This window comes from Tursiops truncatus, chromosome 1, assembly GCF_011762595.2.
Source record: "Tursiops truncatus isolate mTurTru1 chromosome 1, mTurTru1.mat.Y, whole genome shotgun sequence".
Lineage (NCBI taxonomy): Eukaryota > Metazoa > Chordata > Mammalia > Artiodactyla > Delphinidae > Tursiops > Tursiops truncatus.
Genome location: NC_047034.1, coordinates 34,341,734 through 34,369,714, shown reverse-complemented (window position 1 = coordinate 34,369,714; position 27,981 = coordinate 34,341,734). Strand labels below are relative to the sequence as shown.

Below are 27,981 nucleotides of genomic sequence, written 5' to 3'. Positions count from 1 at the left end.
AACAGTGAGACAGGGCCCAAGTGGCTGAGTGACTTGGAAATAACCTAAACATAACATGCCCTGAGCAGAGTTAGGGGGGCTGGAGGCCTTGATTAGTGAGGGAGGAGGGCCTGTCCCAGAGCTGGGAGGCCCTGAAGATGCTATCACAGCCTCACATGACAGTCAGGCCCCTGCCCGTGGTCTGATCTCAGTATCTCTCTGGTTGGGCCCAGCCTTCCTGGGGCAGCCGCAGCAGTTAGGCAGAGATGGCGGTCTGCTTCCTGCCAAGGCTGGTGCAATGGCTTCTCCCGGTCCTTCGCTCTCTGCTGCTCATCTGCTCAGGGCTGGGAGGGTGGAGAACAGGTTGTTGGTGTGTGGATTTCATGAGACACCCGCCTTCCCCTCCTTTATTCTGGGAAGGTGTTGGTAAAATTCTAGAGCCCTCACCCGCTACCCTGTGTGACGACTGGGGAGCTCAGCACCAAGGGTGTGGGCCTTGGGTTCTAGTCCGGTTCTGCCACCCTGTAGCCACATCACCCTTGGTAAGGACACACCCTCTCCAGGGCTGTGTCCTCGTCCTATAAAGTGCAGAATTGACGCCTTCCTGTCTGCTGCTCAGAGTGGTGAGGAGCACATGGAAGGTGTCTGTGCAGGTGCTTTGAAAACAGGACTCCTATTGTCATGGAATGAGGGATGGGGAAGATAGGGAAGACTGGCAGGGCGTTGGGGACAGGCCATGGCCCTGAGCCTGGGGTTGGAGGCAAGGGACACTGGTGGGAGGATGGACCAGGGTAGTGATTATTTACTGCTCTGTGACAAGCATGAAACTCAGCACTCTGATTCTCACACAACTCTGTGGGATGGGTACCAACATCCCCATTTACAGGGGGCGACCTAGGCTCAGCAAAGTCATTTGCCCCAAGTTTACCCCTAGTGAGGCCAGCAAGCCCAAGCCTAACTCCAGAGTCCATGATCTGTGTACCCCACCAAGTACCTGGTCCTGGTCCATCATAGGTGCCAGGGCTACTGCCAGCCCCTAAAGTGCTTTCATGCAAATTAGGGAAAGGTAGATGCAGCCATGAGCCTTGGCTAGCTGTGCTTGTGAAGTGAATAGCGTGTATCTATACAACTGCACCTTGTAGCCCTGGGAGGGACTTTGAAATTAATTAAAGAAAAGAAAAACCAAACAAAATCCAGGATATAGATTTTGTGGCTTGTTACCCCTCCATTTCCTGGCCTGGGAGCCCAGCAGATGGGCCCCTCCCACCAATTCCTTCTTTCCTCTGGAGCTCCAGAGTCTGGGGGCTGGTAGCCCTGCCCAGACACCTGAACCAGGCCTGTGCCTCTCTTCCCCACAGGCCTGGGGATAGATTGTGCAAAACTGGCACCATAACCTAAGGCAAGAGGTGAGTTCACAATCTAGTTATTAATTACGCACTGGCTTAGTATCTTGAGCATTGCATCAGGACCGTGAGAATGGCTTTATAGACACTTACATTAGTATCAGCTTCCCTATCCCCCCAGACACACACACAGGTCCGGGTACAGCAGTAAATCCTGCCAAAAGTCACTCCAGCCTCAGCCTATTGCCCACAGCTCCTGGCACATTCAGGCCATCCCTGCCAGAATGGGAAACGCTGCCTAGCCAGCAGGATCCCCAAGAGCAGCCCCCGGAGATGGGGCCAGCTGCAGCTCACCTCACCCTGATGCGTGGGCTGTGCACTGCACTGGACTTGGAGAGCTTGGCGGGGGGTCACTTAAGGAAAGGAGGTTAGACATTTCACACCTTACCTCAGATGCCCGGGGAAGTCCCTCCTCCAGTCTGACTCCCATCCCTCTTGCTGCAGTTCTAGTGTTTTTCCCTCTTGTTTGGCCCTCCTTGTCTCTGGTTGAGTAAAGACTGTGAGAGCACCTACCAGTGGGGATAGCAGTCTCCTCCTTTTATTCCTGCCTTGCAGTGGAAAAGTCAGCCCTACAGGGAGAATGGGAACAAGACCTTGAGGCCTTTTCCCTTGTGCCCTCCTGCCCCTCACATGACCCCTCTATCTTCCCCACTCTGGAGACTGTGGAGTCACAGCTGGCAACTAAATCCCCTTTGAGCTCCTCGGCCTCCTGATCTGGACTTTGTCCACCTGCTGCTGCTGGAACACAGCTGAGTGAGTAAGCGCTGAGCTCTGCCCTCTGCTGCTGGGCAGGCAACCAGGACTTGGATTCACCCAGATGAGGGGCCTCGGGCCCTCCCTTGCTTCAGCTCTGCCACCTTGGGCAAGTGACTTGACCTCAGTTTCCCCATCCATAAAAGGAGGTGGCACCTGCCTACCTTAGAGGTACTTGTAAGAATCAAACCTACTGATGTCAGTGAAAGTGTTTGTAAATCCTTAAGTGTAGCACAGAAGCAAGTAATTATCCCTCACCTTCACCAGCCTGCTGGCCTTAAAAGCCCAGCTTGGAACTTCCCTGCTTCCCTGGATTTATCCCAGGGATACATGGGATAAATGAACTCCGATCATGTTTGACCTCTGGAACTCGTTTATGGCCTTGACATTTTTGCACTTGCTGATGTGTCCCACCACTTTCTAGTTCCCAGAGAAGACTAACCTCCATGAGGTACCTCATATGTCCTTCCCATCTCCTAAATCGCATTTAGGATTCTGTACATAAGACAGCATGTACGGGACTTCCCTGGTGGCACAATGGATAAGATTTCGTGCTCCCAATGCCAGGGGCCTGGGTTCAATCCCTGGTCAGGGAACTAGATCCCACATGCCTGCCACAACTAAGAGTTCGCATGCCACAACTAAGAGTTCGCATGTTGCAACTAAGGAGCCTGACTACCTCAACAAAGACCCTGTGCAACCAAATAAATAAATAAATAAAATAATTTAAAAAGAAAAATAAAAGACAGCATGTACAAACATGGGTTGAGATTCTCCTCTAAATACATTATTTATGCAGTAGCCTTGCATTCTTCCCAACAAGCTTCCTGCATAAGAATTAAGACTCTGAGATTAAATGACTTGCTCACAGGCATAAAGTTACTATACCTTAGCACTGAGCCTGATTCGTAATTGTTATTTAACAAATGTTTGTTGAATGAGAAATGAATGCCTGGATGCGTAGTAAATAGCACTGGATCTGTCTGATTCCAGAGCCCACATTTTTTCCACTGGAGCGTAGAGCTTCTCAGGGGCTAGCTGGTGCAAGATCTCCGTGGGGGCGTGGAGCTGGCAGGGCTCTGTCACATCTGGCTGTCCCTCCCCATTCTCCAACCAAACCCAGCCCAGTAGCCCCTCAGGCAGTCTGAGCTCCAGAGTAGAATCCTGGGTATTCACAGTGACATAATCACCTCCTTGCTCCAGGCATTTTAGAACACAGCCCAGTTAACTAATTGTCTCTCCCGCTAAAGACTTATAGGGGAGTCGTCTGCGTCACTCCTGAACCCTTAAGGGGAAGGAGACAGCATCACCTTTTTGCCTCTGCCTCACTGCCCTGAGCAAGTCCCGTGAAGCGTTCCACCCCCAGTTCCAATCCTTCCTGTTACTTAGGTTTCTAAAACTAAGCCGTCGCGGCTCCAGTTCTATGCTCCTTGACTGGGAGCTTTCTGCTGATGCCCCAGGAAAATCTAAGAGGCTAAAGGACTCAGTTGAGAGGAAAGTGGGACGGGTTTCATTGGTTCTTAGAGCTGGAAAGGGCTATTGTGTTCATCCAGGCTCACGCCTTACCTGGTGCCTGAGAGCCCTGCAAATGTCCCCGCCACGCTTAATCTGTTGAAAGCGGCTTGGGTCCTGCCCCTTTGTGAACTCACCTATGATCTGACTCCCCGTGACTCTCTCCGCTGGTCTAGGCTGGCTGGCCCTCTGAAGCCATTCCCTTTTTTTTTTTTTTTTTTGCAGTACGCGGGTCTCTCTCGCGTTGCGGAGCACAGGCTCCGGACGGGCAGGCTCAGCGGCCATGGCTCATGGGCCCAGCCGCTCCGCGGCACGAGGGATCTTCCCGGACCGGGGCACGAACCCGTGTTCCCTGCATCGGCAGGCAGACTCTCAACCACTGCGCCACCAGGGAAGCCCTGAAGCCGTTCCCTTTTGACAGTGACTTTGCTGTTGCCTGGAAAAGCCAACACCTTTCCATGGAAGAACAGGCTCAGCATTTCCCTCCCTCTGCTCCCCACTCAGCTGGATTTCTCTGCTTTGGAGGTAATTTTGGTCTCTCCCCCAGTTCCCCATGGACCTGGGTGGGGCACGGGGAGGACTCAGAAGGAGGTTTAAATCCAGAGGAAAGTTCTCTTCGTAAAAGAATTTCTGTTTTTTCACGGTCAGAGGGAAGTTTCCTGAAGAAAGTACCCTTGAAGGTGTTTGTTGTTGTTTTAAAAACTTCCCTGCGTGGGGTACCACTCAGATTGGACTGTCCCCAGCTGCGAGGTGGGGGACCTCATTCGCCAGCAATTTTAAGGCTCTGCCTTGTAGCAGTGATAGTCAGGGGGGAGTACGGAGGACCTCAGGACCTAGAGGCCATGGTCATGCCCAAGCTTGAGGTTTGAGAGGGAAGATGCAGCTGTCCAGTTCTTTCAGTGGTTTCAATATCCTCCTCACTGTGCCCACGGAGTGCTGGTGATGGTGGAAATACCGTCCAAGTACGAGGGTAGACCCCCTCCACCCTTCTCAAGCTGCTTCATCTTATTTCTTCACCCAATCCGTTCTAAACGTCTCAGTTAAGGAGGCCCTGGGGGTGGTTTTCCTTCTCTGGTCCCTGATCTCCCCAACCCCTAACCCTCTGAACAGAAATGAGGTGCAAGAGTCCACACTGGGGAGCAGCCCAGGGGTGATTTCTCATTCCTCTTTCTTCCTCCTTCGTTTTATTTTTTCCTTTAAAAACTAATATTTATTGATTCTTTTTTTTCTGTTTACGAAAGCAATTTATGATCCACATAGATTTGGAGATACAGAAAAATTTCCCTAGTGCCTCCTCCCCTCAAAATCATCCGTTCTGTTCATTGAAAACCAGTATTCAGCTTTTGGTTATGTGTCTTTTTTAAATCATTTCTTTTCTATAGATATACACCTAATTTTAAAACTCTTTAGTTTGTAATAATTTTAGATTTACAGAAAAGTTGCAAAGACAATAGAGTTCCCATATACCCTTCAACAAGTTTTCCCTGATGTTAACATCATAGTACAATAATCGAAACTGAGAATTAATACTGGTGGAGTACCATTCACTAAACTGCAGATTTTATTCGGATTCCACCAGTTTTTCCACTTATGTCCCTTTTCTGTCCCAAGATCCAATCCAGAATATCACATTGCATTAGTATAAAACTAATTTTTTTTTTTTTTTTTTTTTTTGTGGTACGCGGGCCTCTCACTGTTGTGGCCTCTCCCATTGCGGAGCACAGGCTCCGGACGCGCAGGCTCAGCGACCATGGCTCACGGGCCCAGCCGCTCCGCAGCATGTGGGATCTTCCCAGACTGGGGCACAAACCCGTGTCCCCTGCATCGGCAGGCGGACTCTCAACCACTGCGCCACCAGGGAAGCCCCTATAACTAATTTTTAAAATGTGTATCCCACTATGTGCACTATTTTGTACCCAGCTATTTTTGTTGGTAATATACCATAAGCATTTCCCCATTCAGTTAAAATTCTTCTATGTCATTACCATTTTTTTAAAACATACTTATTGGAGTATAATTGCTCTACAATGGTGTGTTAGTTTCTGCTTTATAACAAAGTGAATCAGCTATACATATACGTATGTCCCCATATCTCCTCCCTCTTGCATCTCCCTCACATCCTCCCTATCCCAACTCTCTAGGTGGTCACCAAGCACCGAGCTGATCTCCCTGTGCTATGCTGCTATCTATTTTACATTTGGTAGTATATATAAGTCCATGCCACTCTCTCACTTCATCCCAGCTTACCCTTCCCCCTCCCCGTGTCCTCAAGTCCATTCTCTACAGTCATTACCATTTTTAATGGCAGCATAATATTCCATTACATGGATTTGCCGTAATTTGCTTAGCCAATGGCTTATTATTCCACATTTAAATTGTTTCTAATTTTTCACTCTTATAAAGAATGATGAGAGATTCCCTGGTGGCGTAGTGGTTAAGAATCCGCCTGTCAATGCAGGGGACATGGGTTCGAGCCCTGGTCCGGGAAGATCCCCCATGCCGCAGAGCAACTAGGCCCATGTACCACAACTACTGAGCCTGCGCTCTAGAGCCTGCAAGCCACAACTACTGAGCCCATGTGCCACAACTACTGAAGCCTGCACACCTAGAGCCTGTGCTCTGCAACAAGAGAAGCCACCGCAATGAGAAGCCCGCACACCACAATGGAGGGGTGGCCCCCGCTTGCCGCAACTAGAGAAAGCCCGCATGCAGCAACGAAGACCCAGTGCAGCCAAAAATAAATAAATAAATTTTATTTAAAAAAAAAATAGAATGATGAGATGAACATCTTGTACATACTTCTGATATACGTATCTCTGGTTATTTTGCCATAAGAGAAATCCCAGAAATGGAATTCCTGTGTCCAGGGGACCGATCCTCCCCCCTTCTAAGTCCACGGTGAGGATTTGGGCCTGTTGATGGCCTTTATGCCTAAAGAGACTGTTGACCCCTCATCCTGAGACAGGCAGGGGAAGAAGCAAAGAACCCTCTCAAAGGGGACCACCACCTTTGGGTGGTAGAGATAGCAAGAGGAGGAGGAAACATCAAGGGAACTCCAGGTTCTTCATGGCTTCTCAGGCTTTTTCCAGGCTACCCAGCCCCAGATGGGTATCTTATCTCGGTAGAAAGAGGACGATGCTCGCTCTGAGCCCAAGGATAATGGGAAGGGGCTATGGGTGGGGGTCGGAGCAGAAGCTGCTAATGCATTTTTGCCGGCATCTTTGGTTTCTCCAATATCCAGCCAGACTATTAGCAGTTCCCCAAGGATGCCCTTGCTCCTCACGTCATCCCCCATTTCCTATAAATGGGAAGTGGCTAGGGAGTAGGGTGTGCGTTGTGTGGTGGGGGAGGGAGCGGGGATGAAGGGAAAGGGACGTGGTGGTTTTCCTACAGCTCACTTAGTGGGGAACTGAAACCCAGAGAAGCTGTTACTAATCCAGAACGACCCAGCATTGTGGGGAGTAGTTTGGGTGTTAGGACTCTCATTAAGGCTTGGAAGTCACTGGTCAGGATAGATGAGGGATTGCTGCCTCTGCCTTGTTTCTGGGGCCCAGAGACTCTGTGTGTGTGAGTGTGTGTGTGTCTGTATTAGTAGTAGCAGTAATGATGGTAGTCGTAGTAACTGGACTGAGGGATTGCTTCAGTTTCTTTATCTGAAAATGGTACCCATCTCTTGAGTTGTCACAAGGATTGAATGAGTTAATACATGAGATGCATTTAGAACAGTGCCTGGCACAATCAGTAAAAGTTAATTATTATTACATGAGGCTACACCAGCAGAAAAAGGGGAGGGAGCATCTTCCCAACAGAAGCCCCTACAGCACCCTGTGCTGGGTGGGGCCTGGAGACTACATCCAACTGGCTTGGTAAAGAAGGGTCACCTGCATTAGGGAGGGGTGAGCCAGGAAAGGGGTCGGTGGCCGGCCAGGACGACGCGGGGTTCTCGGGCGCAGGCCAACTTGCTTGGGGAGGAGTGAGGAGTTATTAAGGAGGGAAAGGTGGCTGAGCCCTGGCACTTCTTATTCAGGTGGCCAGACCCGCTGGGTGGAGTCCAGTATCTCACAGTAGGCTGTGTGCTCACTCTCCCAAGCCCTGCTCCCCTTTCCTCGTGTGGGAGGGAGGGTTCCTATTCCTCTGAGGTGGGACAACTCCCGCCTGCTCCCCCAGTGCTCCTTCCCCAAGCCTGGAAAATACCACCATCCACTCTCTCCTGGCTCAGTAATTTTCCAGCTGACCTGGAATTCCCTCTGACTCCTGCCCCCTTTCCTGGGGCAAAGGAGACACCAGCTCAGGGACCCAGGACTCCACCCAAGTCTCTCTGCTGTCCACAAATGGGTGTGCCAAAGGCTTTGGAAAGCCACTGGGGCACTGGAGGGTCACCTGCTGGCAGGTGGGGGGGCGAGTGTGCCCAAAGACGCAATGCTGAGACCGTTCTCAAGTTAAACTTATTCAGTGACCCAGAAGGTAGATTCTTGGTTTTTCTCCCTCTGCTCTCTCCTGCACCCACTCTCTCTTCCCCACGGCCACCAGGGCTCCACTATTCCCCCCTCCTTTCTAGATTTCCCATTCTTCTCTGCCTCCAGTTGGAGGTGCCCTTAGAGACCCTCTGGCCAAGTCCTTCTTACCAAGGTTCAGAATATGGGAGGGACTTGCCCAACATCACAGCCGGTTGGTGGCAGGGCCAGCACTGGAGCTCAGTGCCCCAGTGTGCAGTCCATGGCTCCAGTCAACGAGGTCCTCCCCTTCAAAGCCATCTTCCTCCGATTTTTGTAGCATTCAAGTCAACAATGCACAAAAATTGGAGTTCTCTCCACGCTAATAAAACTCCACGGAGGAAGAAAGACACAGCTGGGCCTCCCACCCCAAGGCCAGCCTGGGCCCCCAGTGATCTCCCACTTGCATTGTTCACTCTTGTCAAGGCATTCTGGAAACAGGTATCTTTTGGGACCTTGCTCAACAGCTGACAAAGGGAACATTTTACTGTCAGTGTATCACCTCCTTTCCCCATACACACCCTTAAGGAAAAAAAAATTGAAATTTGGCTTTTAACTTCAGGAAGAAGGGCTGAGTTAGCTATCAGGAAGCTCTTTATGCCTCAGAGAACAGCAAACAGTAGGAAGAGTAACTCCGGGAGAATGTGACATCTCCTTTCAAGGCTGGTCCTGGATGGGTGGGGTGCTGCTCGGACCGGGGACAGGGGGATGGCCGGAATAGCGCGTGGGGGTAATGGTCGCAGACTGGCTCAGGGGAGGAGAGGCGCCCCGCGGAGCCGGGCAGCTTTCACCTAAATGTTTTGGTGGCGAGGGGGCGGCGCACTGCCCTAGGTAATGATAGGGCAGTCTGGGAGCCACGCGGAGGCTGCCCGTCGCGGTCGCGGCTACAAAGACAGCTTGGAGACCTCCCGCTTTCTTCCCTTGGGTACCAGCCCCACCCCTCCATACCCCCTCCCAGCACCCCCACCTCCGTCCCGCCTCGCCCCGCCCCCTCCTGGCCGCCCCAGCGCGCATGCTCTCTCCCCCCGCGGAGTAACCTGGAGATTTAAAAGCCGCCCGCTGGCGCGCGTGGGGGGAGGCGGGGGGGGGGCGAGCTCGCACGCGCGGGCCCCGGGTGACAGACGCGCGCCTCGGCCAGGTAGGGGCGCGCCCGCCCTTCTCCGCGGGGAGGGGGTCCCGGCGCGGGAAGGGGAGGGGCGCTGCGCGGCCGAGCTCCGTGGTGTCGCGTGTTTTGCGCCCCGCGGGAGGGGGCCGCGCCGTGGCTGTCCCGGACCCGCGCGTCCAGCCCCGTGAGTCCCAGGGGAGCTGACGGGGCTGCGGGCGCCCAGGCGCGCCCCCTCTTCCTGCACCGGGCCGGCTGCGGGGTGCTCGGGTCTCCGCGGAGGCGGGCCGGGCTGGAGGCGCCGGGTCCCCCGCGTCCCGGGCCGGGCAGCGGGGTGGGCGGGGAGAGGCGCCTCCCCGGAGCCCCGGGCTGGGCAGACGGCGGGCACAGCGGCCGCTCGCTCCTGTTGCCGCCTCCCGCGTCAGAGTTTTCTTTGGAAAGTTGCATTTATTTTCTTCCCTTGTCTCGGCTTCACCGGAAAGGGGCAGGATGAGTCACCGTGGCGCGCACAGTCCGGGACCTGGGAGCCGGGAAAGCGGTCGGCGGTCGGGACGACGCGGGGTGCTCGGGCGCGGGCCAACTTGCTTGGGGAGGAGTGAGGGGTTATTAAGGAGGGAAAGGTGGCTGAGCCCTTTCGGACGTTAGTCTTGGGGCTTGGCTCTGGGCAGAGAGTTGGGCTGGAGTGTGTGCCCCGTCCTGCGCCTCGGTTATTCCTCATGGGAGGAGGAAAAAGAGAGGGTGTCTTTATCCTTGCCTCCCGGGCTCAGGTAGGGATGGTGAGAATCCTGAGATCAGCAGACAGGTGTGATGAGGTGATATCTGGGCACCCACTACAGCTTCTCAGGGCTCTGGGCTTACGCATGGCAGGCCTGCTGGAGAGGGCCCCAGGGACCCGCAGGGTTGCTCCTGAGTGAGGGTCAGTCCTTCCTGTAGTCTCCTGTTCTCCCCAGGCGCTGCAGCCCTGTCAGTTGATCTTGCCCTTGACCTCTGAATCAGTTTCCTCTTCCTGACAGACACCCTTGACCTGCTCAGCTTTCCCCCGCTCCCCAGGGCCACACCTTCCCCTTTCTTTTTTCCCAAGGGGCCAGAGTGGAGGGTAGGGAGGGGTTTGGCATGGTGGGTACCTGCTGAGGACTTGCCCTTCAGCTGTTACACGGACCCGATCCCAGTGGAGCAGGGACTAAGAATAGCCCAGCTGCTGTCTTGCTGCCCTGGAGTCTGCAGCCGGGCACAGCCAGTGGACCGGGGCCTAGAGTGACCCTTGCTGGGCTCCTGAAGGCGTTGCTCAGGGGTTGGGGTGAGGCCCTGGGGGCTTCTGGCTGCCTTTCATGATGCACGTAGCACTTCAGAGCAGGACAGCCTTGGTGTTGGACTCACCTGCCCAAGGCCTGGGGAACAGGCTGGCATATGGGGGTGGGGAGGGCAGGGCCAGGAAGCGTAGGCTGACGATTTCCTCAGGCTTCCCTACAGAGCAACTTCTAGGGTGTGAATACAAAGTTATTTGAGGTCACAGTCCTTTTTGTTGGATGGGTCTCATCCTCTCATTCCTCCCTTATCTCCTCCCCACAAGCTTGTCTGGAGCTGGGACTCTGTTGTTCTAAAAGTGCTCAGAAAAATGGAGCTCGAGTCAGCAGGATGAATCTGAAGGTACAGATACAGTTGTGGGTGAACGTACAGCTGTGGACATTCAGGCCCCACCTTAGTGGAGATGTGACTGGGGCGGGGTGGGGGGAGTTTTCCTTCGTACTCACGGGGTGTATAGTGAACTCGCCTGTTCCTCCTGGCTCTGAGGTGTCCCGAAGGAGGAGCTGGACAGTGATCCTTGGTGGCCCAGTGAGGTACCTCCAGGCCACTGGGTGGTGGGAGGATGGCATGGATTCCCCTCTCTCAGCCTGGGTAGGGCTCTGGAGTCAGAGAGGCAGGGATCGTCTCAGGACTCCAAAAGTGAAATTAAGCTCTATCATCTGGACCATTGGAGCCTGATAATACAGCATTATGGATAACAACCCAGACTGTCAGGTGTTTGTATCCTGGCTGCTCCAAACTGGCTGTGGGACAAAGGGCACGTTACTTAACCTCTCTTAAGTCTCAGTATCCCTGGCTGCAAAATGGGGTTGATAGTAATAATGATAATATCTACTCTGTAGCTTTGTTACTTATTAAATAATAAATAGAACAAATATATATGTAAATATGTAATTATATATATCTAAAACGTAAAAGAAACACTATAGCTTTATTAAACCATACATATAGAGCACTGGACTGTGTGCCTGATAGGTAACAAGCGCTCAGTAAATATTAGCTGGTATTAACTATATCTACTATATCTACACCTGTGACCCAGTGGACAGCAGCACAGCCTGGGCATCTGTTCTTGGATTCTCCTGTAGACCTTTGTTTCTTTGGGACCAAGGCCTCCTGGACTTCGGGGAGTAGGTATGACTCATTGAGACTGGCCTCTAGCACTCAGATGCCTGGGTCTGAATCCCATTTCCTCTTGCACAAGTTACTTCACCTCTCTGTGCTTCAACTTCCTCCTCTGTAAAATGAGGATAACAGTACCTGCCTGGCAGTATTGTGAGGCTTCAACGAGCTGATTAAAGCTCTGAGCCCAGCAGCTGCAAGTAAAAAGAGCTTGATAAATGTCAGCTGCTGTCATTCGGTAACAATGGAGGCAATCATTGTGGCTTACACTCAGGAACCAAAGTTTCTTAGCAAGGGAATGATACCATATACAACTGTACATAAACTGTGAATGACACATTTGCAGTTGAACTTGTGCTCTGGTGCAAAGAACACACAAGGACTTGATGTCCTGGTCTCTCCCCTGTCAATACTGTGTGTGGTTTGTTTTTTAATCAGTCCAGAAAGCCCTGCCCTGCCTGTTCCCTCAAGACGGAAGAAAGTGCCGTGAAGTGATGGAGGTGAATATATATCCTGCAAGGCTGAGTGCCTTCTATGCAGAAAAGGTTATTTGTTCTGATTTTTGGAGAAGTTGTATGAGAGGGAGGGAGTGTTCTGCTCTGTCCTCCCCACCCCCCCACAACCCTTGGGATACAGTATCTTGACACTGCTTTCTGGTGTCAAGAAGAAAAACCCAGCCTGGCTTTCTGTGAACAGTCAGTGGCCCTGTTTGTTGGATAGCAAGGGTGGAGGCTGGACCAGTTGGTACCAGGCCCAGTGTCTTGAACGCTGATGCCACTTGACTCCTAGCAAATAGAGCTGGAGTGTGGAGCTTTGTCCAGTGTATTAAGTGTCCCTGCTTGGGGGCAGGGGCTGGTGACAGAGCCATCACGGGATGGTCCTGATGTCTGGCCAGAACTTCCTGTTTAATCCCTTTTTCTGCTACGTGGTCTGTGTTTCCTCCTCCATGGGAAGAAGTCCACAGTTTTGTCACTGACCCTGAACGACTTGTGGGGCTTCTTGTGTCCGATGTTGGAGACAGGCCTATACCTCACCTGTTGGCCTTGGTTTCTGTGTCTGTAAAATGTAGATGATAATATTCACCTTGCAAAGTCATGGTGAGGATTAAATGAGATCGCCATATTTAGCAAGGAGCCTGCATAGACCAGGTGCTCAGTACAAGTTTGTTCCTTTCCCCTTCATTGTTAATTCTGGAGATCACTGTCTCTGGGAAGCTGGGATGAGCCAGCAAGAAGGAGGTTGAAGACTAGTCAAGGTTTGGGAGAAAGGACTCCTTGACAGCTCGAGGTCCAGGCAGCCCTGGAGGAGGTGGAAGACTTGAGCTGGACAGGGTTCAGGTGAAAGGGAGAGGAGGTCCAGGGGAGGTCACTGGAACTGATGAGTACTTTGAAAGCAAAAATAGGCCCAGTGCTGATGAATAGCCCCGTCTTGGGCCCATGTCTCATGATTTGGGGTCTGGTATTCCTTGCACCACCCCTGACTGGGGAGGGGCTAAAAGGAGAGGTGGGTGCATATAGAAATCCCAGGCTCCAGCAGCTGTGTTTTGCAGACATCTACCCTTTGCATAGTTCCTACCTACTGGTCTCTCACGGCTCAGCCTCCTCTAGGAAGCTCTGGAGGCACTGAAGATGTCCCACTGTAAGGACTTGGGTCTCAGCCCCTGCGCCACCTCATGGTGCTCTGGCTGCACCTCGGCCCTTCTTCTGAAGGCGCTGAAGTCTGTTGTTTCTGAATCCCCAGCCCCTTCACAGCGGGCTTGCACACGCCCGGAGCTCAGTAGCGGTGGGTTGGTAGGCTTTAGTCTCTTTGACAATTCTCTGGGGAAGGTGAGATTGTAATGCACTGAGGTACACTCTCTTCAAGGGTGGGCAAAGTAGGGCTCTTTAACAACGACAAAAAACCACATCTTTTTTGGAGGCCCCTCATGCCCTGCTCACCACTGAGTGGACTGTTTTGGAGAACACATCCCTAGGACTGAGTCCGGCCCAGAACCCTCTGATGATAAATGGGGCTGGTCACAAACCTTAGGATAGCAGCGCTGAGAGAGCCTGGCCTCCTTCCTGTATCCGTCACCTTCTAAGGGAGGCCAGGCAGCAGGGAGGGGACAAGGATGTGCATGGCTGGGGAGAGCTGCCTGGTCTCGCTGACTGGCAAAGTTCAAGTTCACTAGGAGGGAGGCTGTTCAGGTTTCACTTTGCAGGAGCTATAGGGAGCAAGGGGCGGGGGGAACTTCCCAGTGGCCTGAACGTGCCAAGCTCCCCATTCTTCTCCTGCGTTCCTCTGCCCCCACCCTGGGCCAAGGGATTTCTTGGTACCATACCCCCACCTTGTAGGAGAGTGTTTATTGTGGCCCAAGTAGAGAAAGAATTTAGTTACTGATTTCTGCCAGGAACAGAGTCCAGCTCTGGGAAGGAGTAGGGAAGAGGGCAATTCTGCCCCCAGATGTCTTGGTTACTCGGATCAGTTTCAGGTGACCGCTGACCCTTGGCACTCTGTTGTACTGGAGCAATGTGTAGGCAGGTAAAGGATGGGGTAAGTGCAGCTGGGGAGCCCTTCTCTACCTGGTTCTCCTTGGCTCTCATTGGTGGAAGGCTATAACCGCGCCCCCTCCCCACCAGTGCCATGTGGCCTTGTCAGTGAGCACTCAGTGGGCACCTGTCCCCGGTGAGCGCCCTGCCTGGGGCTGGGGGCGTGGGTGTGAGGTCACAAAGCTGCACAGTTGTAAAGAACCTGACAGCATCTAGACTAGCTCTCATTTTACAGGTGCAGGAGCTGAGTCCCAGAGAGGTAGAGTGGCTTATTCTAGGCTACACAGTTATAAGAGTTGCTGAAACTGGACTACACTGTCCAGGCTCCTACTTCAGTGCACTTTCTAGAATTTTCGAATGGTTTGAATTTTCCATTCAGCCCTTTTTACCTGTGCAACGTTGGGTGTGTTAATGAATTTCTAAGACTCCATTTTCATCCTTGTGAAATAGGAATATTCAATAATTTGTAGGATTGTACAAATGGTATGAATTAGAGAAGGTTTGGCAGGTACATGCAGACACCTTCTGGACGGTTAGCAGGTGTCAGCCGCCGTGATTATTTTCCCTGTGGCTGGGAACCACCCTGTCTCCTCACTGGGGTTGTTTATCCCACCTTTCCTTTCCCTTTGCAGCCTCCAGCACCAGGCAGGTCTGCTGAGCGACCTCTGCTCACCTGCCGGGCCAGCACCTGGGGACGCATTTACATTCCTGGCATTCCTCTTGCCTTTGGGGGCTGAAAGAGGCACTGGTGCCCAGGTGGGAGGCACGTGGGTGAGGGGGATGGAAGCTGAGAAGAGGATCAGTGTTGGTCCCCCTCCGACCTCTGCTGCTCCTGTTGGGAATGAGAAACCCCCTCCCAAGTTTCTCGGCTGAGGAAGCCCAGACAACTGAAGAAGTGGTTGCCAGAAACTTCCACATACTTCCTCCAAACACACTACACGACTGGGAAGTTGGTGGTATTAAGCTAAGTTGCCTCGCCTGTCAAATGGGTATACTCATCGTACCCGCCTCGTCAGGCGGTTGGAAGATTAAAACGCTTGGAAGAGGGCCTAGCATGCAGTAAACCTCAGTGTTAGCTGCTGTTAGTAAGTGCAGATGAGGAAACTGAGGTTTAGGGAGGTCAGTTAACAAGGTCACATAGCTACAGTGACATATGGAGATGGCACGCGAACCCATGCCAGGCCTCGGTCACCCTATAGAATGCACTGGGTTCGGGAATGTCTGGGCTCAGAGGCCTGTGACACCTGGGGTGGGAGAGAGCTCCAGGTTGAAGAATACGGATTGTCTTGGTTTGGAGGGCACTTGGTCAAGGTGACCCCGAGTGACCTTGGGTCGTAGCTGTTTGCGGAAAGGAAGTCTGATTGGGAGACACAGTTGCCTGGAGTCAGATATGTGTCTGTTTTGACCACCCGCAGGGGGTGGCCACGTGATTCTGGGAGGGGTGCTTCGCCTAGACCAGCCAAGGTGAGGGTCAGGCCAGCCCCAGAATTCCTGTCGCTGGACTGGAGAGGGGAGGGGAGATCAGAGCAGGCTCCAGGGACTGCCCGCTGTCCTTTCCCCTCCCCTTCCCCCAACCTCCTCTGGCATGTGTTTCCTTTCAGAAGCTGTGCTGGGGCTCTCAGACGGGGCAACAAAAGCAACTTCCCTCCAAGCCACTGCCACCTGTTGGGTTTTCATACATTGGGGGTGAGCGGGGGGAGGGAGCCGTTGCCCTTTTCCCAGTGTCTGCAGGGTGCCCCCTCTGCGCCCCCAGGGACTGGGATTCTCTTTGCTGCCCAGTGTGGCGGGGCTCGGGAGCTGGAGGGGGTGGGGGCCCGCAGCAGCTGGAAGGGGAATCGAGCGGGAAGGGGCCGGTGCTGGCAGCCGGGAGGGAGTTTGATGGATTACTCTGCAGGCCGAGAGGTTTCTCCCTAATCCCCCTTTGTGTCCTGGCCTGCCGGCCCCTCACTCTCTCTGACAAGCTGCTAAGCAGAAGCCTTCCAGTCCGAGGGAAGAAAAGGCAGCGCCGCAGGGCGGACTCTAAATCCCTGGCCTCTGGGCCCTGGGGAGGCAGGAGCTAGGGAGCAAGTCTGGATGGGGGTGGGGCCTCCTCTCTGCTGATGTCGGGGTGGAGAGGTTGCACTCTGAGTGGGGTTCTCAGGTGTCTGTGGGAGCACTGGGAGGTTGTGGGTCTTCGCTCCTCGTGCAAATCACTGTTGCCTTCGGTAGGGTAGGCTTGGGGGGAGCAGACCCTTGCTTCTTTGGAAGTACGCGTTTGAGCTCAGAGAAACAAAGACTAAATATGTGTTGGAAGGCATGGAAGCCGTGCTTAGACTAGTCCTGTGTCCCCCTCTCCCTAGCTGCCCAGGCAGAAATTCCCACAGCTCAGCATCCCTGACGAGGGGGTCTGTCACGGTGGAGAGCTCATTGCCTCACAAGGATGTTCATCTCCAGTCTGCTGTCTGGCCAGCGCAGGCTCTTTCTGGGCTGTCCCAAGACTCCTGTGGACCTGCCGTGAGGGCAGAGCTCATTTTGGGAGTGCCATATGCTGGGTTTTACGAGGTAAGACCAAGGGCACTGGTCCCCTAGGACTTCTTCTGTGCCCCCAACCTAGAGGATCTGGGAGAGCACAACTTGGAATGAGATTCTGGGGTCCAGCCCGCTGTGGAGGAACAGGGGTCCCCCTTCCCGTGCAGTCTCACGTCCTCTACCTGTGGGCTTCTCCCCACCTGCAGTCCTGGCCTGGGCCAGATGGCCCGGGCTGGGGTGTGCGTTAGGGAGATTGGCCTGGAGTGACCCCACCCCTTTCTGCAGCTGAGTCATTATTCCTCATGGCTGGCCTACCCCATCCCCAGTTTCCCTCTCTGCAGGGAGGGGCTTCCCAGTGGCCGCGTGAGAAAGAGCACAGTCTTTGTGAGCGTGGAGGGAGGACGCAGGGTCGTCGGCTCGCGGGGTCAGGGTGCGGCCGTTTGATGTGCCTGGCCGGCTGTGGGGACGCTGGCCCGCATAAAGAGGCCATAGAATTGCTGCCTGACACTGGCCCACTGCGGGGCTGCCCCCAGCCCGGCTCCCTCTGACCTCTGTCCTTCAGCGGAGGGAATCTGCTCCCCCAGCTCCACCTCAGCCGCGAGGGGTGGCAGGAGCCCCTTTGAAAGCCCTCAAAGGCCTCTTTATATATCCCTCTGACACTCCCTTCCCAGAGGAGCTACCAGGAGGTGCCTTTCCTCCTGCCTCCTCCACTCTTGAATTCTGGAGAAAGTTCAGGCCAAGTTTGTTCCTGTTGCTCAGTTTCATTTCCCTGTGCTCCCTGCTGAGGTAGCGGGGTGGGCAGGGGTGGGGCATTCCAGCCTGGGAGGCTCTGTCCCATCCACTCACCACCTTTGAACCCTTAGGAGAGCTGCCCCCTCTGGGGGTCGGGCTGGAATTTCCTTGGTGCGTGGGGGGATGGGGGCAGGCGCTTAGGTCTTTCCTGTCTCTTCCGCCTCCCACTCCCAGGCTGCTTTCAGCCATCTATCCTGTAGGTAAGCATTTCCCAGGCCCCTTCTCATGCTAGGGTGGGTGCTGGAGAGTTGCAGTGGAGCCTACAGCCTGCTCTGGGGGTGCACTCGAAGTCTCCCGGTGTCTGGAGCTGGGTAGGTAAAATGCAGGTTCCCCGAACGTGCCCACGGCTCTCAGTCTCCAGGGCTGGAGCTCTGCTCCCCCAAGGGTGAGGGAAGATGGCCTGGAGCAGAGCTCCCTAAAGGTTCCCAGAAGTCTCGGGTTTCCTCCAGCTTTCTTGCTGTCCCGTTATCAGGGGGCCCAGGAAAGGGGGGAGATATTTGGACCTTGAGAGGGACTTGTCCTCCTTAGAAGGCTGCTTTCACAAGGTTAGGCCAGACTCCCCCTTTCAGGTACCTCCACTTCCCTCCTCTTCCCGCCCCCTCGCCACCAGGTGAGCACTCAGGGGCTGGCTCTTCTGGTTGAGCTTCTGTTTGCCGGACCGGGCGCTCCAGGAGCAGTGGGGCAGGAGGATCTGAGTCAGAAGCATCTCTGAGGCTGGAGGGGAGGGTTGGATCCTGTTTCCCCATCTGTATTCCTGAGGAGGGGGGGGGGAGCCCCTGAAACAGAGGGACCCAACGGGGATCTGTCACTTTCAAGCTTTGGGAAGAAGTGTGCCCTGGGGCTGTGGATTGGAGTGGGTGTGACAAACTGCTTCCTGTTCCCCTCTGAACCTGGGACCCTGGGGCCTGGGCTTTTCTCTTTGTGTCCTTGGGAAGAAGGCCCTGGAGGGGCCGCTGGTGACTTGAGCTTGTGCTGTGGGTGTCCTCTGTAGTTTCTTCCACGTGAGGGCTGGGGTGGGGATGCAGTGGGGGAGGCTGGGGCACTGGGGAAGCTGTAAGGAGGAGAAAGCGGGGACTTTGGAAGGGAGAGTATTCTTATGGGCTTGGACTTTTCTCGGGCACTTCTGGGCTGGGAAGAGTCAAGTCTGTGGTGGCGAGAGTGCCCAAAAGAGGGAGGACGGGCTCAGCAACCTAAGAGGAGAGGGGTGCAGAGCAGGGCTGGAGCCCGCCCACTTCCTACCCAACTCCTTTCAAGGAATTCCTTACCTGGCCCAGCCCCTGGTCACTGGGTAAAGCACCTCTGGGGGTGGAGAGAGGGGCTGGGAGGGGGAAGCAGCTGGGCGGGGGAGGCGCTGGGCTGTAGGAGGATTTTGCCTTTCTCCCTCGTGGGCTGTGGAGGTCCTGCTTGGTGCTGGGAGTGGGGAGCTGGATTAAGGGAGGGAGTAAGTCAGGTGGGGTGATTAACGTTTGCTGGAGAGCTGCAATTTATTTAAACCACAGGGAGCAACCAGGGCTTGGGTGCATGTTGTGGGAGAGGCTGCGTCTGATAAAGTCTGTTTACTCAGGGAGGACCTGGTCCCTTTAAAACCCAGGGCAGGTGAGTCTCCAAGGCCCTCCCAGACTTGGTGGAACTTGGGGGAGGCGGCTGCCTAGCCTTGTCTGAAGTCCCTTCCTTGGTCTATAAGCTGCAAAGCCCTGGAAGGCAGTTACGGAACGGACACATCTTACCCAGGATTGATGGCCGTCTGTTTCCTTTGTGGCACAGCTCAGAGAGCAACCTACAACATGCTTCATAACACAAAAGTCCCTGCGGGGCTTAGTGATATTTGAAACGATAAAAGAAGTTGAAGCACCAAGTCATGAGCTGCTGAGATTGGAAGAGGGCATGAGTGAGGGCCGAGGGTGCTCCAGGAAGGCTCTCGGGTGGGCCCAGGCCCTTGGCAGTAAACCTTGCACAGGAGCAGTGCTCTTCAACAGTGTCAATGGGGTTGAGTCGGTGAGGCCAGGGAAGGCACTCCAGACTCTGGCCATAAGTGGCGTGAAGCTCTGTCCACCCGTCTACGCCGCCATGGGATGGATGACAGGTTGGGGGACTAGGCCCCACCCTCTATACCTTCTCTGCATAGCTGACTTGATTTCCCCTCTTTTGTGGTCACTTGTAAACAGCGGACTGCAGTGGGTGCCACAGTCAGGAAGCAAGACCTGGAGGCCCACTGCCTGTGGGTGGAGGACCCAGGGTGGGTACTCCCCTGGTGGGATGTGTCTGCACAGGAGGCCTAGCAGGAAGGGCTGTGGGGACGTCTGCTGAGAGTGGAGCCAGGTGAGGAGAGAGGAAGTCTGCCCCGGGGTCACTGACATCATCGCAGTGGCCGCCAGGTGGTGCGGTTTCATGCCCCTGTGAGGCTGGAACCTGGGACCGGTCCCACTGTCCCCTGACAGTTGAGCAGCGCGTGTGGGAATATGTCCTCCCCATGGACGTTGAGCATGGAGAGAAACTCAAGGTAGAGGTTTTCAGGCCTAGGTTCTTCCCGGGGAGCGCTTTTTTTTTTTTTTTTTTTCGGTACGTGGGCCTCTCACTGTTGTGGCCTCTCCCGTTGCGCAGCACAGGCTCCAGACGCGCAGGCTCAGCGGCCATGGCTCACAGGCCCAGCCGCTCCGCGGCATGTGGGATCTTCCCAGACCAGGGCACGAACCCGTGTCCCCTGCATCGGCAGGCGGACTCTCAACCACTGCGCCACCAGGGAAGCCTGGGGAGCGCTTTTTAAGTGGTTTCAGTGAGAGGTTAAAACCCAACCCGACGAACCACAGCCTCTCTGGTCTTCCTCTTTGCCCTCGTCCTTGGGGTGGAGTTATGGTGCAGCATGGCTTGTGGCCAGGTAGTATGGAAGAGGAAGTGTGACTCTTAACGAAGAGGAATTGAACAGCCCAGCTTTGGGAAGTAGAGAGAGAAAAGCGAACAAACCAGGCCTGGCAGAGGGTTTCCAGGGGGCACCTTGGTAAACAGTGCCTCGGGAACTGGGAATTCAGTTGGTTTGATTTTTTTTTTTTCCTTCAATACTAGGAAACAAGGGCAATTGCAAAGATATTCCAAAACAGAGAATTACTGACATCTAGTTGGCTCTGGAGTGTACTGAGGTTTAAAAATCATATTTACCTTATGAATATGTCAACCTTAGGCTAGTATTAACATGCACTTCCTGATTGGCCAGTAGGGAGTGACACCTGGGTGGCAGGGCCACACCATCAGCCCGGGAGTGAACAAGATTCAGAATTCAGAGCAAATCCTGGAGATCAGATTCACGGGAATCTCTGTGTGTGTGATTGTCCCAGCTCTTTTAGGATCTGAGTGTTGAGTTATGTCCCCACTGAGGCACCCCACGACGACAGACAGGCGGTTAGCATGGCTGAGAAGCTAGACCTGCACGGAGGGCCTGCAGAAATGGGTTTCTGGCTGAGTCCTATGCGGTCGGTGGCAGCAAGGAGGAGAGGCCTGGGCATCTGGAGCAAGGCTGAGATGGAGCAGTCCTGGAGTGTGTGAACAGGCCGGAGCCCTACCCGCCTGGCGCATCATGGTCCAGAGGCTGGGGGTGAGCCGCCTGCTGCGGCATCGGAAAGCCCAGCTCCTGCTGGTCAACCTGCTGACCTTCGGCCTGGAGGTGTGCCTGGCTGCGGGTATCACCTACGTGCCACCCCTGCTGTTGGAAGTGGGGGTAGAGGAGAAGTTCATGACCATGGTGCTGGGTGAGTCCCTACATCCTCCTTCCCTCCTGCTCCAGATATGTGTCCCCTGGGGAAGTAGGGCGACAGGGCCTCTGCCCAAAGAGCTGCTTGGAGGCAGAGGTGGCTGCCTGCTGTCCCTGAGCCTGGTGGGTCAGCCTGGCTGGGGAGGGGGTGACCCTGGGCTGAGGGGGTCTGAGAGAAACAAAAGGGTACAGGGACGTTCCCTGGTGACCTCTGTATCTCTGGTCCCTACGCCATGCATGGCCCACAGGAGACACTGGAGAAACTGCCCTTTGTAATTCCTATCTGTGGTCTCATTTAATTCCTGCAGCAACGCTTTGAGGTTACCCATTTCACAGAGAGGATGATGGAAGCTAATAAGCCGTCAGGTGACTTAGGCCGCTGGACGGTAGCTTAGCTGCTGATTAGGAGGGTCAGGACCACCCTCGGCCCCCACCGCCAGGGCTCTTTCTTGCCGCTAGGGCAGGGGCTGGGCTCCTAACTGCGGACGAATTCTGTAAAAGCCACGGAGGGCAAATGTCACCATCATGTGACTCCCAGGAAGAGGGGGCTCTGTCAGGATGACAGGCTCTGGGGTCCGACTGCCCGTTGAAACCGTGCCTGTGCACGGCGATCACCGGTCAGTTGGGGCACCAGTGATCCTAGTTGTGAGCAGTAAATTGGGGTCCTGTGAAGTACTCAGCACAGCCCCCGTACACAGTGGGCCCTCCATGGGATATCATCATCATTTCCACCCTTCTCGAGGCAGTTGGTACCCTTCCCCCTGCCCCTTCTGGGCCCCAGCCTCCAGCTCATACTACTTGCCCTCCTTGCAGGCATCGGTCCGGTGCTGGGTCTGGTCTCGGTCCCGCTCCTAGGCTCGGCCAGCGACCACTGGCGTGGGCGCTATGGTCGCCGGAGGCCCTTCATCTGGGCCCTGTCCCTGGGCGTCCTGCTGAGCCTCCTCCTCATCCCGAGGGCCGGCCGGCTGGCGGGGCTGCTGTGCCCGGACACCAGGCCCCTGGAGCTGGCGCTGCTGATCCTGGGCGTGGGGCTGCTGGACTTCTGTGGCCAGGTGTGCTTCACGCCGCTGGAGGCCCTCCTCTCTGACCTCTTCCGGGACCCAGACCACTGTCGCCAGGCATTCTCCGTCTACGCCTTCATGATCAGCCTGGGGGGCTGCCTGGGCTACCTTCTGCCTGCCATCGACTGGGATGCCAGTGCCCTGGCCCCCTACCTGGGCACCCAGGAAGAGTGCCTCTTCGGCCTGCTCGCCCTCATCTTCCTCACGTGCGTGGCAGCCACACTGTTTGTGGCTGAGGAGGCAGCGCTGGGCCCAGCCGAGCCCGTGGAAGGGCTGTCGGTCCCGTCTGTCCCACCCCACTGCTGCCCGTGCCACGCCCGCCTGGCTTTCTGGAACCTGCGCGCCCTCTTTCCCCGGCTGCACCAGCTCTGTTGCCGCATGCCTCGCACCCTACGCCGACTCTTCGTGGCCGAGCTGTGCAGTTGGATGGCATTCATGACCTTCACACTGTTTTACACAGACTTTGTGGGCGAGGGGCTATACCAGGGTGTGCCCAGGGCTGAGCCAGGCACCGAGGCCCGGAGACACTATGATGAAGGTAAGGCTTTGGCAGCCCGGGGCCCTGTTGTGGGAGCTGCCCTCCCGTGGATGTTCGGGTGCAGGGAGATGCCCACAGCCTGTGCCTGGGCTGGAAGCTGTGCCTTGGGCCCCGATTTCCCCATCAGGACGATGGCCCCGTGTGCAGCCTGCGTGTGCAGCTGCTCAAGGAGCGAGTGGCTTTGCTGCAGTCGCAGCAGGGCCTTGGGCTGATCGGGGAGTTTGATCAGGCATTGCCCCAACTTGATGGAGGACGAGGCTGGGCTTGTTTAAGGTCCAGAAGCTGGGCCTTGGGTTCGCCTGGCCCGAACTTCAGTGTGCCCTTTGCTCCCCTACTGACTTTCCAAATCGCCTTGCCAGCCCCTTCCAGCTCAGGCATCTGGAATTCTATCTTGGAGCAGAAATGTCTTTGTGTTCCCTCTACCTCTCCTGACAGGCTGAGCACAGCCAGCCCTTAGAACATCTTCCTCTGCCCTTAGCCCGTGGCTTTGGCCACATTCCCTGAGGTAGTGGAAGAACTTACACCCCCGTTGCTATGGGCAGGGCAGGGGATGCTGGGGAGCAGTTCCGGAAAATAAGTGGAAGAACTTACACCCCCGTTGCTATGGGCAGGGCGGGGGATGCTGGGGAGCAGTTCCGGAAAATAGCAGGTCTTGGGCAGCAGGTGCCTGTGGCTCCTGATTCTGAGCACCCCTCCCCCCTCATGGTATTGGGTCCTTTTTCCCTACCCCCTGTCTGATGGCCTCTTCCCCCTCCCCACTCCAGGGGTCCGGATGGGCAGCCTGGGGCTGTTCCTGCAGTGTGCTATCTCCCTGCTCTTCTCTCTGGTCATGGACCGGCTGGTGCAGCGATTCGGCACCCGGGCAGTCTATCTGGCCAGCGTTGTGGCTTTCCCCGTGGCTGCCGGCGCCACGTGCCTGTCCCGCAGCGTGGTGGTGGTGACCGCTTCAGCTGCCCTCACTGGGTTCACCTTCTCTGCCCTGCAGATCCTGCCGTACACGCTAGCGTCCCTCTACCACCGGGAGAAGCAGGTACTCGCCCTGGCCGCTGAGTGGAGTGGGGTGGAGGGGCAGCTGACCAGCCCAGGACCGGTGTCTGGCAAGAGAAGCTGGAGAAGGAATTCTTTGATCAGAGAGGAAGCCTGTTGTAGCCCCAGGGCCAGAGACTTGGGCTGCGGAAGGAGGGTGTAGATTAGATTCTGGGAATGACTTCCTGGTGTCAGGACTATAAAGCACTTAAAGTGGATGATTGCAGGAAATGTGAAATCCTTCTCTGGAAATCCTGAAGAATCAGGCTAGCAGAAGGCCTCAGTCAGGGCTGAGTTGTTCTGTGCAGAGGCAGGGGGCTGGATCAGATGACCTCTGGGGCACCCGGCTTCAGCAGCCAGTGAGTGGGAAAGGTCTGGTGTGGGCCACGCCTTCCCTTATTCAGGGGGGGACCTTGTGAGTGACCCAAACCTTGCTTTGGTCTCGGAGATGGGGAAAGCTCCCTACCGCCCCTTCCCCTCTTTTGGTTTGTCTTCCTTTTCTGTTTAATTCTCTCTTTTCTTTTCCTGCCTCACTCCTTTGCCTCGTCCCCTCCCCCCGCCCCCATGGCGGATCTCTGAGCCTGATGCGCCTGACACCGCTCGCCTGGGCACTGTGTAAGTTGGGGGGCCTCCTTCCTGCTCAGCCCCACACTAACCAGCCCCTCCAGGGGCCCCCTTCTCTGGGAAGCCTCCTGACCAGGCTGTGTGGTCACCTTTGTTGTCTCCATTGGCCTCACTGAGCTACAGCCCTGGGTGCAGAGCTCTGCCCAGAGGGCAAGAAGTTGGGGCGTCCCAAGGAAAAAGAGATGCAGCCTGGCTTCTAGACTGTAGGAAAGACATAGTCTGCCCCTTGTAGGACATGGGTGGGGTAACTGCGAGGCTGGTTAAGCGAATAGGTAGCTGCAGGGGTGGGGGTGGAGGTGGGGCTTTGGGTTGGGGGTGGAGGTGGGGCTTTGGTTTGGGGGAAGCTGGTCCCCGAGTCCCCTGTCAGTGCATTGAGAACCTTCATCATCCTCCACGCTCTCCCGCCCTGGTTGGGCTGGTGTCCAGAAGCCAGGCTTGGGCATGTGCCAGGGAACGTGCCGAGCTGGTGGTCTTCCCTTCAGGCTGAGAACACGTCTGTCCCCAGGGGCCTCTCCAAGCTTCAGCCACACTGATCTTTTGTGGGGTGGCAGCAGGAGGTGCGGTTCCAGGCATGGTTGGCCCCGCACCCCATCTACGTCTGCTTTGTCCACTTCTGGCTGCACCACGAGCCTTGGGATTCCCTGGTGTCAGGCTTGAGCTCTGCTGTGGCTCCCAGCGCTCATGCAGCTGACCCTGAGAGCTCTGTGTTAGGCACTAGTGGGCCTTGGAAAAGCGGTCAGATGAGTTCTGGCCTCGTCCTTAGATAGGAGGGAGGCTCTGGGACATGGCGGGCAGGGCAGGGGCAGGTCACACTGATCCAAGGCAGACAGTGAGAAGGAACAAGAAGGCTTCGGCCTCAGCACAGCTGGACCATGGGAGTCGGGAAGAGGGCGACTCTTTCTGTTCCTCGCTTCCTCTAGGCTGCCCCAGGCTGGGGCCGCAGACCTCACAGTAGGGCAGCAACTATAGCCTGGGCCTGGGACCCACAGTGGGAAGGGAACGTCTCTCTCTGGTCTCTCTGGAGGTTGACAAGGGTGTCCCAGTAGTGAGGTGGTAGGAGCAGAAGGAGGAGGGTTAGGAGCATCTGTGTGGGGCTTTGGGGCCTTTGGGGCCCCACCTTTGGACTTTGTTCCTCTGCTCTGACATGTCTCTCTGCCCACCTGTCTTCATTCTTCTGTGTCTTTCCTTTTCCTTGGGGTTCTGTTCTCTTCCTAACCTGCAGTACTGAGTTTGTCTGTCACTTACTGATTCTAGGAGAGGCTAGAGGAGACCTAGACTTCTGGTTTCAGATGTCCCCTCCTGGCCCCTGCCCGCCTTCTGAGGAGAATCCTCACTAGACCTGGACCAAGCAAGGTCTGCTCAGTTTTCTGAACTGCTGCCCGATTTTCATTAAGGCCTCGTGCCTGGTTTCTTCTAGCCCCTGGGATAAAGGCCAGGGCCTGTTCTCCTAGTTGGGGGATCCCATGCTTGGGTACATACCTGTCCTTGTGTGTTCCCCTCCCCCCAGGTTTTCCTGCCCAAATACCGCGGAGATGATGGAGGTGGTACCAGTGAGGACAGCCTGATGACCAGCTTCTCGCCGGGCCCTAAGGCCGGATCTCCCTTCCCCAATGGACACGCGGGTGCTGGAGGCAGCGGCCTGCTCCCTCCTCCACCTGCACTCTGCGGGGCCTCTGCCTGCGATGTCTCCATGCGTGGAGTGGTGGGCGAGCCACCGGAGGCCAGGGTTGTTCCGGGCCGGGGCATCTGCCTGGACCTTGCCGTCCTGGACAGTGCCTTCCTGCTGTCCCAGGTGGCCCCGTCTCTGTTTATGGGCTCCATTGTTCAGCTCAGCCAGTCTGTCACTGCCTATATGGTGTCGGCTGCAGGTCTGGGTCTGGTTGCCATTTACTTTGTCACACAGGTGGTATTTGACAAGAGCGACTTGGCCAAATACTCTGTGTAGAGTACTTCCAACCCACTGAGGGAGGACCTGCCTCACTGGGTCCCAGCTCTCCCTATTCCAGTCCCCTGTTGGCCCGGTAGGGCTGTGGGCTGGCCTTCCAGTTTCTATTGCTGCCAAAGTGGTGTGGCTCTCTGCTGCCGCCCTGTGGCAGTGAGGTGTATAGCTGCACAAGTAGGGGACTGGGGCTTCTTCCCTCCCACCTCTCCTCAGTCTTTAGGGCTGGCTGACTGGAAGCTCTCCAGCAGGCTTCAGTCTGGACTTCCACAAGGAAAGAAGGGCAGGGCATTTAATTAACTCTGTGCACTGGAATGCAGGACTCTGCCGGGGGATCACCCAGGCTCAGGGTTAACAGCTAGTGTCCTGGTTGAGAAATACCCAGAGAAGGGATTTGGGGAGCTGAGTAAACTCAGCCACCTCGTCTCCTACAACCAAGGCCTCTTATCCCATAGGTTCTCCCAGTGTCGCTGTTGCATGGGAGTTTGTGATGTGAAACGGCTCCTCTACAGGATTTGAAAGTATGAAAGTTATTGGGGGACGCGGTCCCGAGGGGAGAAGGGAAGCTGCCTAGCCCCACAGCGCCACCTCTCTCCTGTTCCCCCTCCCCTGCATTTTATTAGGACTTGGCTTGTTGGCCCCTGTGTTGCCATCACAGGGACACAGGTTTTTAAATAATTAACTTATTTATTTAAGTAGAAGGGGAATCAAGGTGTTTAGGGGTTGGGTAGGATGAGATCCCTAATGACTAGGTCCCCTGAGACGATTGGTTATTGGGCTGAGAATTGTCAGAATCTCCTTCTCCTGGAGTGATTGGTCTGGCCCCAGAACTGCCTAACCCTGAGCCTGGAAGCTCTGCTTACCCCAACTGATATCCCAAATCCTGTTACCCAAGGCGGGGAGGGCTGGGGAAATGTGAAGGGTGGGGCTTCAGGTCTCAGCAGCCTCCGTAGCCTCACCTCCCCTCTTGGCCCTGCCGTCCCCCCCAGCTCCCCTCTGCTCCCTCTAGGACTGGGCTGATGAAGGAGCTGCCCAACCCCACCTTTCCCCACTGGCTCCACAGCCCTCTCCCTGGGGCTGTTTTGGGACCAGAAGCACAGAGTGTGGCTCCTTGAGCCTTTATCCGTCTCAGCCCCCAGGGCATATCTGTGCTTGGGGAATCTAGCACAGAAACTCAGGAGCACCCCCTGCCTGGGCTAAGGAGGTCTTATCTCCGGGGGCTTTAAGTGCCGTTTGCAATAATGTTATGTCTTATTTATTTAGTGGAGTAAATATTTTATACTGTATGTGAGCAATCAGAGTATAATGTTTATGGTGATGAAATTAAAGCCTTCTTATATGTTTAATTGGTCTTTGTGTCTTTTCTGAGCAGAAAAGACCAAATCTCTCTCAAATTATCCTCAGCTTCCTTCTCATCAGGACCGTTTTTTTGGCAGCTTCAGTTCCCAGCACCACCAGCAGGTGGAGCCATAGACCAACACTCTTTTGTCCTTTGGCGATTGGGTGTGGCTGTGCTTCCCCAGAATTGGGGAGTCCCTTTGAGGGTGAGGGAGA

General features: G+C 55.2%; 1 protein-coding gene across 1 annotated transcript; it reads left to right on the top strand.

The window, feature by feature from the left end:
- Positions 1–9,351: 9,351 nt before the first annotated feature.
- Positions 9,352–27,773, top strand: SLC45A3 (solute carrier family 45 member 3). The gene is made up of 4 exons (XM_019952335.3): positions 9,352–21,237; positions 22,053–22,838; positions 23,603–23,868; positions 25,996–27,773. The coding sequence occupies exons 1-4, from the start codon at positions 21,066–21,068 to the stop codon at positions 26,431–26,433; spliced, it is 1,662 nt and encodes a 553-aa protein (XP_019807894.2). The 5' UTR covers positions 9,352–21,065; the 3' UTR covers positions 26,434–27,773.
- Positions 27,774–27,981: the final 208 nt, after the last annotated feature.

What these genes read in the sequence shown, in the direction of transcription:
- SLC45A3 (XM_019952335.3), top strand. Translation starts at nt 21,066, where the DNA reads ATGGTCCAGAGGCTGGGGGTGAGCCGCCTGCTGCGGCATCGGAAAGCC. An exon ending in GTTCATGACCATGGTGCTGG is followed by an intron (nt 21,238 to 22,052) that starts GTGAGTCCCTAC and finishes CCCTCCTTGCAG; the next exon opens with GCATCGGTCCGGTGCTGGGT. An exon ending in TCTACCACCGGGAGAAGCAG is followed by an intron (nt 23,869 to 25,995) that starts GTACTCGCCCTG and finishes CCCTCCCCCCAG; the next exon opens with GTTTTCCTGCCCAAATACCG.